The sequence below is a fragment of the Salvia hispanica genome, chromosome 4 (assembly GCF_023119035.1).
Source record: "Salvia hispanica cultivar TCC Black 2014 chromosome 4, UniMelb_Shisp_WGS_1.0, whole genome shotgun sequence".
Taxonomy (NCBI): Eukaryota; Viridiplantae; Streptophyta; class Magnoliopsida; order Lamiales; family Lamiaceae; genus Salvia; species Salvia hispanica.
Window position 1 is genome coordinate 52,658,806 of NC_062968.1, and position 14,212 is coordinate 52,673,017.

Here is a 14,212-nt window from a genome sequence, read left to right on the forward strand (position 1 = left end):
CTAATCACTTTATTCTCAAAGTAATTACTAGTAATATTTTATCATTTTGATCCGTTTAAAAAATAGTCTAGTTCTCATTCTTATTTCTAAAAATAATCTTATCTCATTTTTTCCTTCTCTCTTCTATTTTACACACTTTTTATTAGAGATGTCAATCGGGCCGGCTCACCGAGTTTTGGGCCAACCCTATTTAAATTACGGGTCAATTGGATGCGGACTAATTGGGTTGTGTTTTTTTCAGATTATAAAAGTTCAACCATAACCATAAAAGCTCGGGTTTCGGGCTAACCCATCGGTTAATCGGGTAGCTACCGATAACATTAACATGCGATCAATCCAATATATAATAATAAAAATAAGTCATATTTAAAAATGTAAAATATTTAATTATAATAAATTTGAGATATATGCTTAAACTCAAACATAAACATGATCAAATACTAATATATGAGATTTATGCAAAATAAAACATAAACATCAAGAAACTTTAAAGCATGTTTTAGAAATTTAATATATTTATTTTAGTGAATTTGAAGTTTCTAATTTATTTATCTATTATTATGTTAATAAAAATTTAATATATAATTTATATATTTAATATGTAAAATTGAAAGTTATTTTTTAGTAATCTTTATTATAAAATAACCAATGGAGTGTCGAATTAGAGTTAAACAAATAGAACGATAGAAATTTTATCAGATTTTCGGACTACTCCATCGGGTTTTCAGATCTGGCCCTAACGAATTGCGGGTTAATCGGACTGTAATTTTATTGGGCTAGAAATTTTCAGCCCTAACCCTTTAAATTTAGCGGATTATTCGGGCCGATTCATGAATTGGGGGCTACATTGACATTCCTACTTTTTATACTATGTGGCAGTCATATTTTATACTACTATACTAGTAGTAGTACATTTGTATCATTCTACCTCCATTTAACCAATTAGACACTAAAACATGTTTTATTTATAACTAATAGTACTATTTTTCATGTAGATGGAAGGAGTAATTTTATTGGTGAGAGATCTAACTACTATATACTCCATCATCCATTGTAAAAAAATAGAACTTTTATCATTTTAGTCCGATCTCCCAAATTAATCAATTTCCATTTCTAGTACTCAATTCTTTTCTTCTAATGAAATAACCCTTTTCTTCACCAAAGTTATTCAATCACTTTTTTTTAGAATGAGATAAAGACTAGAGTATTTCATACATCTAGGAAAAAGTGTATCACTATTTATTAATGAAATGCTTTAAAAAAATATTTCTTTTTAGTTTATAGAACTTTATAGTAGTCAAAATAATGGTGAAAAATTAATTAAAGCGTCTTACTTAGCCAGACTGATTCCTACAGAATTTCATCATAGGCCAGAAAACTCCAGTCCAATCTCATTCCATCCTCTCTCTCTCTCTCTGGCTATACATACAAAATATACGCGCGCAATAATTGTATATTTTGATGGCTTCTTTCTTGTCAAGGTGGAGTACTCCATTATTCTTTCCGTGCTCTTGATCAATGCCCAATTTATCTGTATTTTGGGGTCTTAATTTTCCTATTTTCTGTTTTAGGTGCGAGCGATAAGGGGTGAGAGACAATTCGTTACGATTGGGTGATGCTAAGATTTGTCTTTGCCTTCGGAAACATTTTTCAATTTAGGTTTTTTATCTTTTTCGTTTCATCTTTTTTTTAGCTAGCTCAATTTGATGAATTCGTTTATCTTTGTCCCCCTTCTGTTTATATGTCTCAGATTTTCCTTTGGTAGCTGAATTCTGTTTCAGTTTTAGGTTGTATTGCAGAAATTTGAAACTTGAAGTTGAAAAAAAGATAGTTTTACTGTATTTCATTTTCACCTAAATTGGGGCATTTCTCTTCCGATTACCCTTTTACAGCTGGATTTGAATGATACTTGTGCTTGGAAGATGTAATTCTCACAATTATATGTGGTTGCAGCCTGAGCTTTTGATGATCTGCAGCTGGTTAGAATACATGGATCGCCAAAAAACGGAGAATCCAAATAGTTTTCTTGACTGGCTTGAGACAGATGTCTCCCTTCATGTTATGAGTTTGTTAGATGACCCGGCTGATATAGCTACTGTCTCTGCTGTCTCGCGTCATTGGCGCCAATTTGGTTAGTGAAACAAGTTGATACTCTTTTTTATTTCCCTGCAGTTGATACTTGCACTTTATGTGCTCACTTCATGCAACCTAAAACTACTGATACAGAGAAGTCGCTCCCTAGCCTTATAGCATAGTCTTCGTGAAGTTGTAGATAATACTAACTAGTACTACTACATTTGGTATTGAATTTGGGTAATGCACATATATGCATGTTGAATATGGCACCTCGTTCACGTACTATTACTACCGTCATACCAGTGACCAATTACGGTTTACTTTCTTTGTTTCCATTTTGTGATGGGGATTAGACTTTAGATTATCTATGCGTGTGCCTTCATATTTACTTGGTTTTTGTAGTGGTAGGGAATTGGTGGTGTTTATTATATTGTGGTTACTGTTATTCTTCTTTTGTGCTGCTCGACAATGCGGTTTCTCTTCATGTTGCTCTGTCATATACTAATATAAGATCCTGTACGATATGTGGAGTGTCATCTTGCCAAGTACTCACGCGGGTAGTTTCATGAACTGCAGAGCTGATATAGAAGAATACAGTAACTTCTTTGATGTATCCTTTAAGCTAGAACAAATGTGACGTTATATACTGTTCTTAGCTCAATCATCTTTTCTACACTGTTAATGGTCACTGCAAACATTGGTAGCCCAACAGCATTATCCCAAATGGCCAAAAGTCTTACCCACCTAGTAAATTTTAGAATGTCATATCAACAAATAACTGGAAAGGATTCAAGGATGAACTGGGACTGCCTTGCTTAAAAGTTGACAAAATCACAAGCGTGCTTGATTACTGAATATACGGTGAAGCTAAGCTCTACCACCCGCAAACCATTCTTTAATTAAAAAGCAAAGATCAATCTTTCCATCCAAATAGTACTTTCTTTACCGGGTCATCTCAGTATAGCAAAGATAACTTTTACAATGATCTTTTATTCCACTGTACCTATGCACTTATGTCTCATTACCTTACAGTCACGAAGTAAAACTTTTGACGGAGAAAAATCTGAATTTGTTGCAATGCTTCATCTTCTCTTTAATTATAGTATTTATGAATATCACGAGTAAGTTGTTATTTGTAATTCTCTTTTTGTAGTTTAGTGCCATCCTCCTGTACTTGTATCTTGTAGATCTGTCCAATATTTATGTTATGTTACTAGCTATTTTTGCTCAGAGTAAGGATTTTTGACGGTGTAAGGAAGGAGAGGCCATCCACTGTTATTTGTATTTCATATATTTTCTTACCAACCAATCAAATTCTACTGATTACTAATCCTCGCTAGCTCCACATATAACCAGTAGGCTAATAGAGTCAAGAGTTCCTGTTACCAAGATTTATTTCTTTTATTTCATAAGAAATTGTGTTTCATCCTAAAGAATAAAAGTTTTTTCAAAAAACATTCACCTAAATGACTTTCAAATCCACCGGTGGAAATAATATTGAATCCTGGAATCGTTTCCAGTTAAATCAATCAATCACCTTGACCTTTTGTGATCAACTAATCCCTTTGAGGTGTTATTTAATACCTTTTCATAGTGGCGGTGATAATGAAAATGAAAAAAAGGAAAGAGCTTTATGAGTAAATAATGCATGGTGTTATTTCCTTTTCCAGTGATTGCAAATGGGCTTGCAAAACAGCTGTGCTTAAAAAAGTTCCCGCAGCTCTCTGGTGTTGTGGAAGTAGTGAATGGAACTGAAGGAACAACGGATTCAGTTGCAGTCAATGCCAGTAATGCTGTCGAATGGGCGGTCCTCAAGAGAGACCACTGGGCTTATGCATCTCTACTTCAGGCCATCCTGAAATCGAAGGTTTCACCAAAGGATTGCATAGCAAAAGCAGTAAGTGCATCTAGCACCGACAATTATCCAGACGAAAGTGTTGTTAATACATTGAATCCAAGGGACAGATTCATTCGGAGAGCTTCGTACTGGTCAAGTAAAGGACAAAGTAATCCTGACGTGCCGGAGACGTTAGTTTATAAACTAAGTGCAGGAATTTGGGTTGTTACTGAAGTCGATATTCAACCATTTGAAGGTTTGCTCGACCTTAATTCGTTCTCTCCCTTCTCTTAACACTCCGAACTTGGATTTCAACTTTTTCTGTAGAGTTTCTGACAATTTTCCTATGATACATTGTCTGTTCAGCTTTTTTCCAGATGGGAAAACCCATATACTCTGCCAAATTTGTAAGATTCAGAATGGGCCATCTGAAATCCCCAAGAGAGATAGGAGACGACCTCCAATGTTTACCATTGCAGAAACCTGATGATGACAAGTTTGTATGGACTTACACTTCTCCACAATTTCCCATGACACAGGTTATCCTCTTTTTTTCTTTTAATTAGGAATGAAGTAAATATTCTTACACATTTCCTGGAATGAATCTGTTGAGTATTATATCAACCATGGTAGTTCAACTTGAAGACAGTTCTCATTAGAAGTAACTGGAGAAAAAAAAATGAAGAAATAGGCGCTTTAAGTGGAAATGCAATCAAATCTCAATATTTTTGCCAGTTCACTGAGATTACAAATACCAATTATGTTTCGACATCCCTTTTGTTTAATTTATAGGCTAGTAAAGTTCTATCGGTACCAAGTGCCGTGTCTCCATTGACAAAAAGGATAATCATGTTGGGGTGCTCATAGTTGATAGCGGTCTTTATTTGATACAGGAGAATTGCTTGCAGCCGTTCAAGCTACCAGAGCCGGTCCTCTGCGTTGGTGGATATATGCAGATTGAACTGTTGGGTAGGGTCCAGAGGCAGGAAATCGATGGATTATTCTATATATGGTTAGTCGTTCGTACTTACATTTACCATATGGATCTTTCTATTGAGTGAAGATAGCAAGAACATGCATTTGATGCAATATGGCGTGCGTCTCTAATGATGTAGTGTGTGCTACGTTCGGGTTCTTGGGCGTCCTCTATTCCCTGCATTCGACATGGAGATTCTGGAGCCAAATGGGGAGCTTTTGCTCAAGTTTTACCCCAAGAATCTCAACTGTGTGCTGCAAAACTCGTCGCGGGATGAGATCCCTGAACTACGCCACCTTGAAGAGAAGATGTTGTGGGATCGAATAGGTCTGCTGGAGGATTTGTTGCGCGGGATACAACAAGGGCCTAACCATGCCTTGGCTTTGGAAGAAGATGACGACGAGGATGGCATGGATGCCGAACTTGTTCCCTAATTTTCTGATGCTAAACCGCTCTTCTTTTTCTGTTTTCGGCTGTGTAGATGATTAAGCTTTTGATGCACTTGGTATTCTTGTCAATGAGCATGTATATTGAGTGGCTTCTAATATGTTATCTAGAACCACTCTATCTTCTGAAGAAATAAAACTATAAGAACAATATAATTAAATATAAGTCGCTTTCAAACGCAATCTTTTGAACGTGGTTTCTTCGTTTGATCATAACAGTATAAGAACAGTCACGTTTTTTTTGAGCAATAATACTTTTTTAGAGCTCATGTTATAATTTGCTTTCCTTTGAAATTACTTCTTCCTCAGTTCCAGATAATTATAGTGTGGAGTAGAGACCATGAGTTTTCTTTGTATTGTGTTAAATAATTGAACATTGGATTTTTGATATATAGTATTTAATATGAATGGAGTTTAAAATATGACAGAAATCTGTGTAAGGTTTTCCTGATCATGACTTCCAACACAAATTTAAGAATCTTGTCCATAGAAGTTGCTCTATTAAAATGATCGTTCTTATGAATGAAAAAAAAATCAAATTTATAGTGATACTTCTAATAACTACTCCCTTCGTCTGCCAATAAATGTCCCAATTTTGATCGGTGCAAGTTTTAAAAAATTGTTTAATTTTATTAAAAAAAGTGGGAAAAAAATTAGTGGAAGGTGAGTTATACTTTTATATATTCCATTAGTTTTTTAATAAAATGTATGTTGAATGAGTCCGTAGAATGTGGAGTTTCACTTATAAAAAAAAGATAAAAGTAAAATAAAACATTTATTGACGGACAACGAAAAAGAGTACAAATTGACCGTCATAAAGTTTATAGTTATTCTAAAAAAGTTACTGCTTTAATACAATAAAAATTACTTATCATTTATAACTAGCTAAAAAACGAGATAGTACTTTATAAAATATTAGTATAAATTTTAGGATTTTGATCAAAACAAGAATTGATCTTAATACAAAATGCATAGCAAATTCTGATTACTTTCTCTATCCTGATAAATAGGCATGTCAAAATGGATATCGGGTATTGAATACCCGATATCCAAACCCGAAAAAGTCGGATAATTGGATACCCGAAATCCGATTTTTCGGGTATCGGATCGGGATCGGGTAGTGAGAATTTTGGATTATCGGGTATCGGGTTACCCGATATCCGATCGGGTATACCCGAATTATCCGATTTATCCAATTTTTTTTCTAAAATTAATAAATTACTTTTTATTATAATTAAATATAATTTAATTTCTTAACTACAATTTAATTAATACTTAATAGTTAGTGTATAAGATATGTAATTTAATTTTTTAATTATATTTTAATTTCATTGACTTGTGATATTTTGAATTTTTGATTATATTATTGTTAGATCTTGATTCTTATGAATTATTAAATTGTGAATTTACAAAGGATGAATGTTTGAACTTATGAATTTTGATGGTTATTGACTTATTGTGGATGGATAAAAGATGTAAATATGTATAAATGAATTTTGTAATTTTCAAAGTTTGTAGTTATTTTCTTTTAAATTCGAACTATTACAAGAATTTTGTATTCCTATAAATTTGTAGTTATTTTCTCTTAAATTCGAGCTACTATAAAAATTTTGTATTTCTAAAAGTTTGTAGTTATTTTTACTTGAATACTAGTACTTCAACTTTGTATTGAACTTGAATTAAATAATATTAAATAAATTCTAAAACTTTGTAGCTAATTTTCAAAAAAAAAAAAAAAAAAAAATCAAAATCGCAATTGGGACTGGATACCCGAGTCGAGTATCCGAGTACCCGAAATCAAATTCGGGTCGGGTATCGGGTTACCCGATACCCGATAATCCAAAATAGCGTCAATCTACATTTGGACTAGATGATCGTGGTATATTCATTTTATCTAAACCGATTCCCAGTAAGTGGGAAATAATGAATTAAAATTGGTCATAATTACGATTTATAAAGGATATATGAGATGAAATCAAAGGATTAATTAGAGTGTTAATATCCCACATTGATTGTTAAAGACTTATTAAACATGTACTCCCTCCGTCTACGAATAGGAGTCCCGATTTTTCATTTTAGTCCGTCCGCAAATAGGAGTCCCGGTTCACTTTTACCATAAATGGTAATAGGGTCTCACCTTCCACTAACTCATTCAACTCACATTCATTTAAAACTAATTTATACAAGTGAGACTCATATTCCACTAACTTTTTTTCACCCACGTTTCTTAACATTTTTTAAAACTCATGTCGTCCACAAATGAGACTCCCAATGGCGGACGGAAGGAGTATTAAGTAAAGTTATTACATGTAATCATTGTAGTGAACCAAGATGGGCAGTAAAGCCCACACGCACGCCATTGCATGCCTCGCCGCGTGGTCATGTGCTTTGGTTCTTGACAACTGGTCTTTGGGCATGGTCGGTCATGTGCCTTGGTTCTTGACAATTGGTCTTTGGGCGTGGTCGGACGGCTAGATACGAAGTCGTTTTATTTTTTGGACGACAAGTGAGAACTTTTAAAAGTTATGCATGTTTTAGAAAATCCAAATATTTTTGGAATCAATATAAAAATGAAGATCGGGTAAAGAAAAATAACTAAAAAATCTAGAAACCAAATTTTGATTGGCCAAAGAGTATTCTAAAATAAATTTTTAGTGTGTTCATCACAATTGCGTATAATATAAAGAAATCTACAGAGTTAATGATTAATGATCAAGGTCTTTGTATAAAATGAGTTCTAGCGAAAATGATCCAAAATATTACTAAAAGCTGAAACCAATTACAATACGTAAAACATTTTTCTGCTCCATATATTGATAGTGATATGTCATAACTAATATATTAAAGTGAAAATAATTAGATAATCATGAACAAGTAAAAGCAGGTACAGTTCATGCTAAAATTATTTTTATACATAAATAAAAGATTTAACTAATATATTGAAATGAAAATAATTATAATCACGAAAGAGTAGATAATTATGAATCAGTAAAAGCTATACAGTTAGTGCTAATATTATTTTTATACATAATATGTCACTCCCGATCAATGTTATACATGATGACTATATGCATGGTTCTAGGTTATAATTTTGAAAGCTAGTCATGACTCGTATTTTAAAATTGATTTTGTTTATTTAACTTCCCAACAATAGTACGTGATAAGTCGAGTTCGAGCCCTCTTGACATTAGTTGTAATTACCTCCTTTTAATAGGAGTTTATTTGTAATTTCCTCTTTTACGTAGGAGTTTTTTTTTTTAAAAAAAATGGTTAGAAGCTCATCAGTAAAACTAAGCTAATCATAACCGATATATTTCTATGACAATTTCTAAAATAGTCTTTCCATTCATTGATACTTTGCAATTTTCTGTGTTGGCTTGTCCCAAACTAATTACCCTAATTCTATTTTTATTAAGAATTAAGATATTTAATTAATATATTATTATTAATTAAATAAATATATTAATTAAATGTTTCTTCGTTATATTTAAAATACTAATTTAATTACACTAGAAAGTCAATCAAAAGTTTACAACTAAAAAAAATTCAATTAATATATACTCCCTCCGTCCCAGATAATTCAGGTCACTTTGACCGGGCACAGGTTTTAAGAATTGTAATGAAAAGTGGGTTGAAAAAGTTAGTGGAATGTGAGTCCTACTTTCATATATTAGTTTAATAATAAAATGTGAGTAGAAATGAATTAGTGGAATATAAGGTCCACTACCAAAAATGGTAAAAATGAAGTGGGACAAATTATGTGGGACGTACTGAAATAGAAAACTGGGACGAATTATCTGGGACGGAGAGAGTATATATTATGGGGGTTGTGATCTATTGAGAACTTTTAGCCTAATTGAGAATTGAGATCCATTTTCAGCCACTCATTTTTATTAAATGAGAGGGTCTAGAATTTGCCACATGGAAAATATTTTTAGTTAATTAATTATGAAAGGAAAGAATGGTAATTTCATGGTACATTTTATTCAATAAATAATTTTTTTAATTTAAATTTTTTTAATCTTTTTTTTGTCAACTACACACATAATAATGTCAACTATGTGTACAATGTATGTCAACTACATATACAATTCATGTCAACTACACACATATAATGTCAACTATATATACAATTCATGTCAACTACATACATATTATGATACATTCCATGTCAACTACATATACAATTCATGTCAACTATACACATATAATTTCAACTATGTATACAATCTATGTCAATTACATGTCAATAATATAGGTCGTTGACATGAAAATATTTGTTGTTGACATTAATTATTTGTAAAATGTTGTTGTTGAGATAATAGTTGACATAAATAATGTTTGCTGTTGACATCGTAGTTGACATAATGTCTCTATAGTTGATATCGCGCGAAATTTGAGAATGAGTGCTGAAAATACTCTTAGTTTTCAATTAGGCTTAAAAATCTCAACCTAACACGACTCTATATTATGAAGTGTATACTGGGGACAAAAGTAAATAGCCAGCCAGCAATTACAAACTTCCTCTAATGTAAGCATAAACTTTGTGGCGCCAGGCAGCTAAAAACCTAACTGTCTTAATTAAGCATAAAAGCAATTACAATAAATTATCGGCTCATAAATCACTATAAATGTACACAAATTCAGTAAAAGGTTAGATAAGAATTCTAAATTTAGAAAAATAAATGTGACAAACATAAATATACTCTTTATCAATTTATATTTGTCCCAACTGCCCGTGTTTCTGTACAACCAAGCTCAAAGTAATGTCAAGTAAAAGTTGCTTGAACTCAGCGAGTCAACACGAACACAACAAGAGCACGACTAATACACAGCAAGGGCCAAGGGATGATAGGAGGATTATTGTTAATACCATTTCATGGAATGGGTAAATTTGTTTCATTTAGAGAATGAAACATAACATTTTACATCACAAGTTTTTCAAAAATACACTTCCATTTTACAGTAACAAGAAACATTAGGAGGGCTATGTATCCTACTTCCTGCTGAACAGAGTCCTGAGTTTACCTCGCTCTAGACGTTCTAGAAGCTTCTTCGCGCCCGGCACATCCATCTCCGACAGCTTCTTGAGGTACCCGATCGCCCCATACGAGGCCATCAGCTTCTTGCACTTCTTACTCGATGAGAGTAGGGTAAGGCACGAGACCGCGTATTTCTTGGCCGTGTTGTGAGGGCTGGGATCGAGCAACGCCACCAAGTTCGGCACGCTCTTGTCGTCTCTCTTGACTAGACGGCAGTTGTCGGAAACAGTCATCAAGCTAGAAACCGCCTGCGCTGCAACCTCCCTCGCGTTGTTGGCCTTGGCCTCCATCATTTTCACGAGCAACGGGATGCACCCGGCCTCACCCACCGAGCTTTTCATTGCTGCTGAAGTGCAGATTCGACAGATTGCTGCTGCCGCTGCCTGCTGAGCCCCAATGGATCCGGCCTCGAGCACGTGGAGCAGCCGGGGCAGAAGCCCTAGCGAGATCAATACCTCCATCGGCACTAAACCAACCAAGTTTCTCAGTGCACCAACTGCGGATTCTTGAGGCAATGGACCGTCCAGATAGGCGAGCAGGCTTCGTATCCCGCCTTCTGAGATAACCGATCTTTTCAAATCATCGTTGCTCGAAGTGAGATTCTGCAGGCATTCAGCTGCATACTCCTTTGATCCCAAAAGGATCCCACAGTCAAGAAGATTGATCATCACCTTCACAATCCCTTCCTCCGCGAGCGCTTGCCTCGTCTCTGGCACAGCGGATACATTCTTGAGCGTGCAGGCTGCAGCAGACTGTGAAACGCAGTCGCCACTACGACATATGTCAATCAACGGCCTCACCCCGCCATGGCCAACGATGGAGCGAGCCGTCTCAGACGACATTGACAGCCTCTGCAGGGCAATGGTGGCCTTCTCCTTCCCCACACTGCTCCCGGACTCCATCAGCCTTATCAGAGGTGGGAGGACGCCTTCTGAGACGAGCCAGCTCTCACAGGTATCCGACTCTGCCAGCGAGCAGATGACAGTGACCGTCTTCTCCCTGATCCGAGGTGAAGTGGCGGTCAGCAAATGGATCAATGCTCCAATATTGCTTCTTCCAATCACGGCCAACACACTCTTCTCGTCGTCCTTCATCACCTCCACGAGGCTGTCGAGCGCCTTGTGCTTCGCCTCCAAATGGCCAATCTGGAGGCGGGCGAGCAGCTCCTTCAAGTTGCCATGAACTGCAGCCTCCGGCTCAGCACAACTACTTGTTGCAGCAGACTGGAATGACACCTCCCCTAGCACCCCAGTCTTGATCAACAGCCCACAATCGCGCAGATTCAAGTCCAGTCTCCCAGAAACCGCATCAAGATCACTCTGCATCCGAAGCTTTCCTTCATATTTCTCCCTCACACACAAATCTGCCAACTGAATCACATCTTTCAGCGTCTTCGACACGGCCTGCAGCTGCTCCTTGCACAGAGCATTCTTTGAAAAGCAAGGATGGCTGGATAGATCAGAAAGGCGTGATGGCACTTGCTCCAGTTTCGAAATGATCACCTTCCACCTCCCCGGGAACCCCTTCACCTCCCTCGCCTTCCCCAATGCCCTCGGGACGAGCCCTTGAGCACACGAGAGCCATTCTTCAGTCGACAAACCGTCAACCACAGAGCTTTCTCCACCACCATCAACCATGATTGCTAGTCAAGCTATCACCAAGCACTGAAACACAGTAAAAACATTCAAGAAAACATCGATATTCGAAGAATCACAGATGATTGGATGCAAATTGTGAACCAGATCTTTCTAGGGTAGCTCCTCAAATGAGCAATAATGTTTAAAAAATGAGAGATGTGGACAAGTTGCAACTTGCAATCATATAAGATTATATTATACATCACTTCAAATTAAAAAACACAGCAATAAATTCATGGGAAGAAGTGGGACTAAATTAGGGGATACAAGAATCTTGCATGATCACAAAATCCTCATTTACTGAAAATGAGAGGCGACAGATAGTAACAAAGTACCTACTGAAGCCCACACAAGAGACCCCTCACAGAAAGAGATGCTTTTGTTAAGGTTGGGATCATTATTTCACACGAAGACATAATGATTTTTTTACTACTAATACCTTAAATAAGAGGTAAGTATACAATGAAACCAATGAAAGAGAAACTCTACCAACAGCCATCCAATAAAAGTAGATGATCTATATGACCAATATGCCCTCAGCACTTGATGTTTTGGTTAAAGAAATTGCAACAAGACAAACATAAAAGGGGGAGAATTATCAGAAAGAATGTAGCTTTACTTTTCAACTAGTAAACCTAAGTATATTTTTCAAGAGATTAGGATTAGCTTAGAGGGCATACAATTGTGAGGCTAAAATTATGTGGGGAGGCCCACAAGGCAGGCCCACAAGGCCACAAACATAACTTCCAAGAAATGGGAAAATTTCGATCTCCACAGTTGTATTCGATAGGGGAAAAAGACTACTTGGCTTTGAAGAGACGATATGTGTCTCCATCTCCAGTTGTACATACATGTATATCAAGAAAGTAGAATTAAACAAATAAATTTGATGCAATAAATACACATATGATGTAATGACATTGGCTACCTCAATTTGCTTTTGTCTTTTGCCTACCATTCAAGGCACTCAACACTTTTTTCAGCCATCAGGACACAGTTTCTCTACTTTTTCTGCAAGCAAAAATCACACTCAGGAAATAATTCAAGAAGCATGCAGCAGAATTTGAGGTCTGAAAAATTTAAGGAAGCCCCAAATAAGGATACGAAAAGAAAATCAAAGAATCTCTTTTTTTGCAGTTTGTTTCCTTGGCATATCAGCCTTGAAACAATACAGCTTAAAGAGCAAAACTTTATTTGGAGGATTCCTTCTCTTTTTCTCTCTAGTAAAAGAGAGAGGGAGAGATGAGTGAAAGCAATACACAAAATTATGCCAAGAATGAGAATTGATCCCAGAGTTCATTCAGAATCTTTAAAGGTGTAAAATTTCCTCTGGAAACAGAATCTATAGTCTCTTAAATTCAGCTTTGAATCAATAAAGAAGAGAATCTCGCAACCACCTGACCCACAGCATCAAAACACACACTCAAGCAGAAAAAAAAGCAAGAATCTGAGAAAGTTTCTACCTTTGTTCTGTGCACAAAAAATTAGTAGTAGAAGATGAAAGGGTCGAGTAGACTAGTGTTGGTGGCAATGAGAGAAGTTAAAATAATATTGAAATGAAGGAGGAGAAGCCAGCAAAGCGCAATGGAGTCAACTAAGTCCCTCAATTTGAATACAGCATTTTGAAAAATGGAATGTTAAAGTAATTGGGGCTTTAATGGAAACCGACAAAATGCCCAGGAAGAGAACAACGGCTACGGTTCAAAATACCAAACAATAGGAGGAGTAATTCAAAATCAAAACACACTCTCTCTCTCTCTCTCTCTCTGTCGTGGAAGGAGATATTTCCAGAATTGACTCCCAACGTTTCTCTCTCTCTGGAAAATGGAAAATACTGTATTTTAGTGGACAACTGAATATGGTGCGTGAGCTGTGTGGGGTTGGGGCGATCGGACGGTCAGGATTCGACGAGCGAAACACTGAATCTGACCGTTGAGGACTTTATTTTTCGATTGAAATTTGAATATGCTACGGTGGTGGATGAGCTGACGTGGACTGCCACGTAGGCGTCGCGGCGTGCTGTAATTCGTTGCGCTTTTTTCTACTGCACGTGCAGTGAGGTGGACCTTGTCTGACTGACGTGAAAGACGGGTTTGCCCTCCACAGTACATTTTAATAATGATTCATGTAAGATATGATTTTTAATTTTCATAAAGAATTAGTTACGAACAATGTCATAATAATGACACGAACACAAA

General features: G+C 36.0%; 2 protein-coding genes across 9 annotated transcripts; one reads left to right on the forward strand and one right to left on the reverse strand.

The window, feature by feature from the left end:
* Window positions 1-1,337: 1,337 nt before the first annotated feature.
* LOC125224081 (F-box protein At4g00755) lies at window positions 1,338-5,436 on the forward strand. 4 transcript variants are annotated; one of them, XM_048127428.1, is made up of 7 exons: window positions 1,349-1,481; window positions 1,572-1,659; window positions 1,954-2,131; window positions 3,747-4,169; window positions 4,280-4,452; window positions 4,807-4,925; window positions 5,029-5,436. In XM_048127428.1, the coding sequence occupies exons 3-7, from the start codon at window positions 1,966-1,968 to the stop codon at window positions 5,321-5,323; spliced, it is 1,176 nt and encodes a 391-aa protein (XP_047983385.1). In that variant the 5' UTR covers window positions 1,349-1,481; window positions 1,572-1,659; window positions 1,954-1,965; the 3' UTR covers window positions 5,324-5,436. The 4 variants fall into 4 exon arrangements, with proteins under 4 accessions (XP_047983388.1, XP_047983385.1, XP_047983387.1 ...); XM_048127430.1 differs by having other exon boundaries at window positions 1,572-1,612; XM_048127429.1 differs by having other exon boundaries at window positions 1,355-1,481; window positions 1,572-1,587.
* A 4,748-nt stretch (window positions 5,437-10,184) lies between these two features.
* On the reverse strand, window positions 10,185-13,797 carry LOC125222924 (U-box domain-containing protein 4-like). 5 transcript variants are annotated; one of them, XM_048125815.1, is made up of 3 exons: window positions 13,478-13,797; window positions 12,943-13,025; window positions 10,185-12,041 (listed from the first exon to the last, which is right to left on the reverse strand). In XM_048125815.1, exon 3 carries the CDS (start codon window positions 12,012-12,014, stop codon window positions 10,332-10,334), a length of 1,683 nt encoding a protein of 560 aa, XP_047981772.1. In that variant the 5' UTR covers window positions 12,015-12,041; window positions 12,943-13,025; window positions 13,478-13,797; the 3' UTR covers window positions 10,185-10,331. The 5 variants fall into 5 exon arrangements, with proteins under 5 accessions (XP_047981772.1, XP_047981775.1, XP_047981777.1 ...); XM_048125818.1 differs by lacking the exons at window positions 12,943-13,025; window positions 13,478-13,797 and adding an exon at window positions 12,695-12,915; XM_048125820.1 differs by lacking the exons at window positions 12,943-13,025; window positions 13,478-13,797 and adding an exon at window positions 12,504-12,632.
* Window positions 13,798-14,212: the final 415 nt, after the last annotated feature.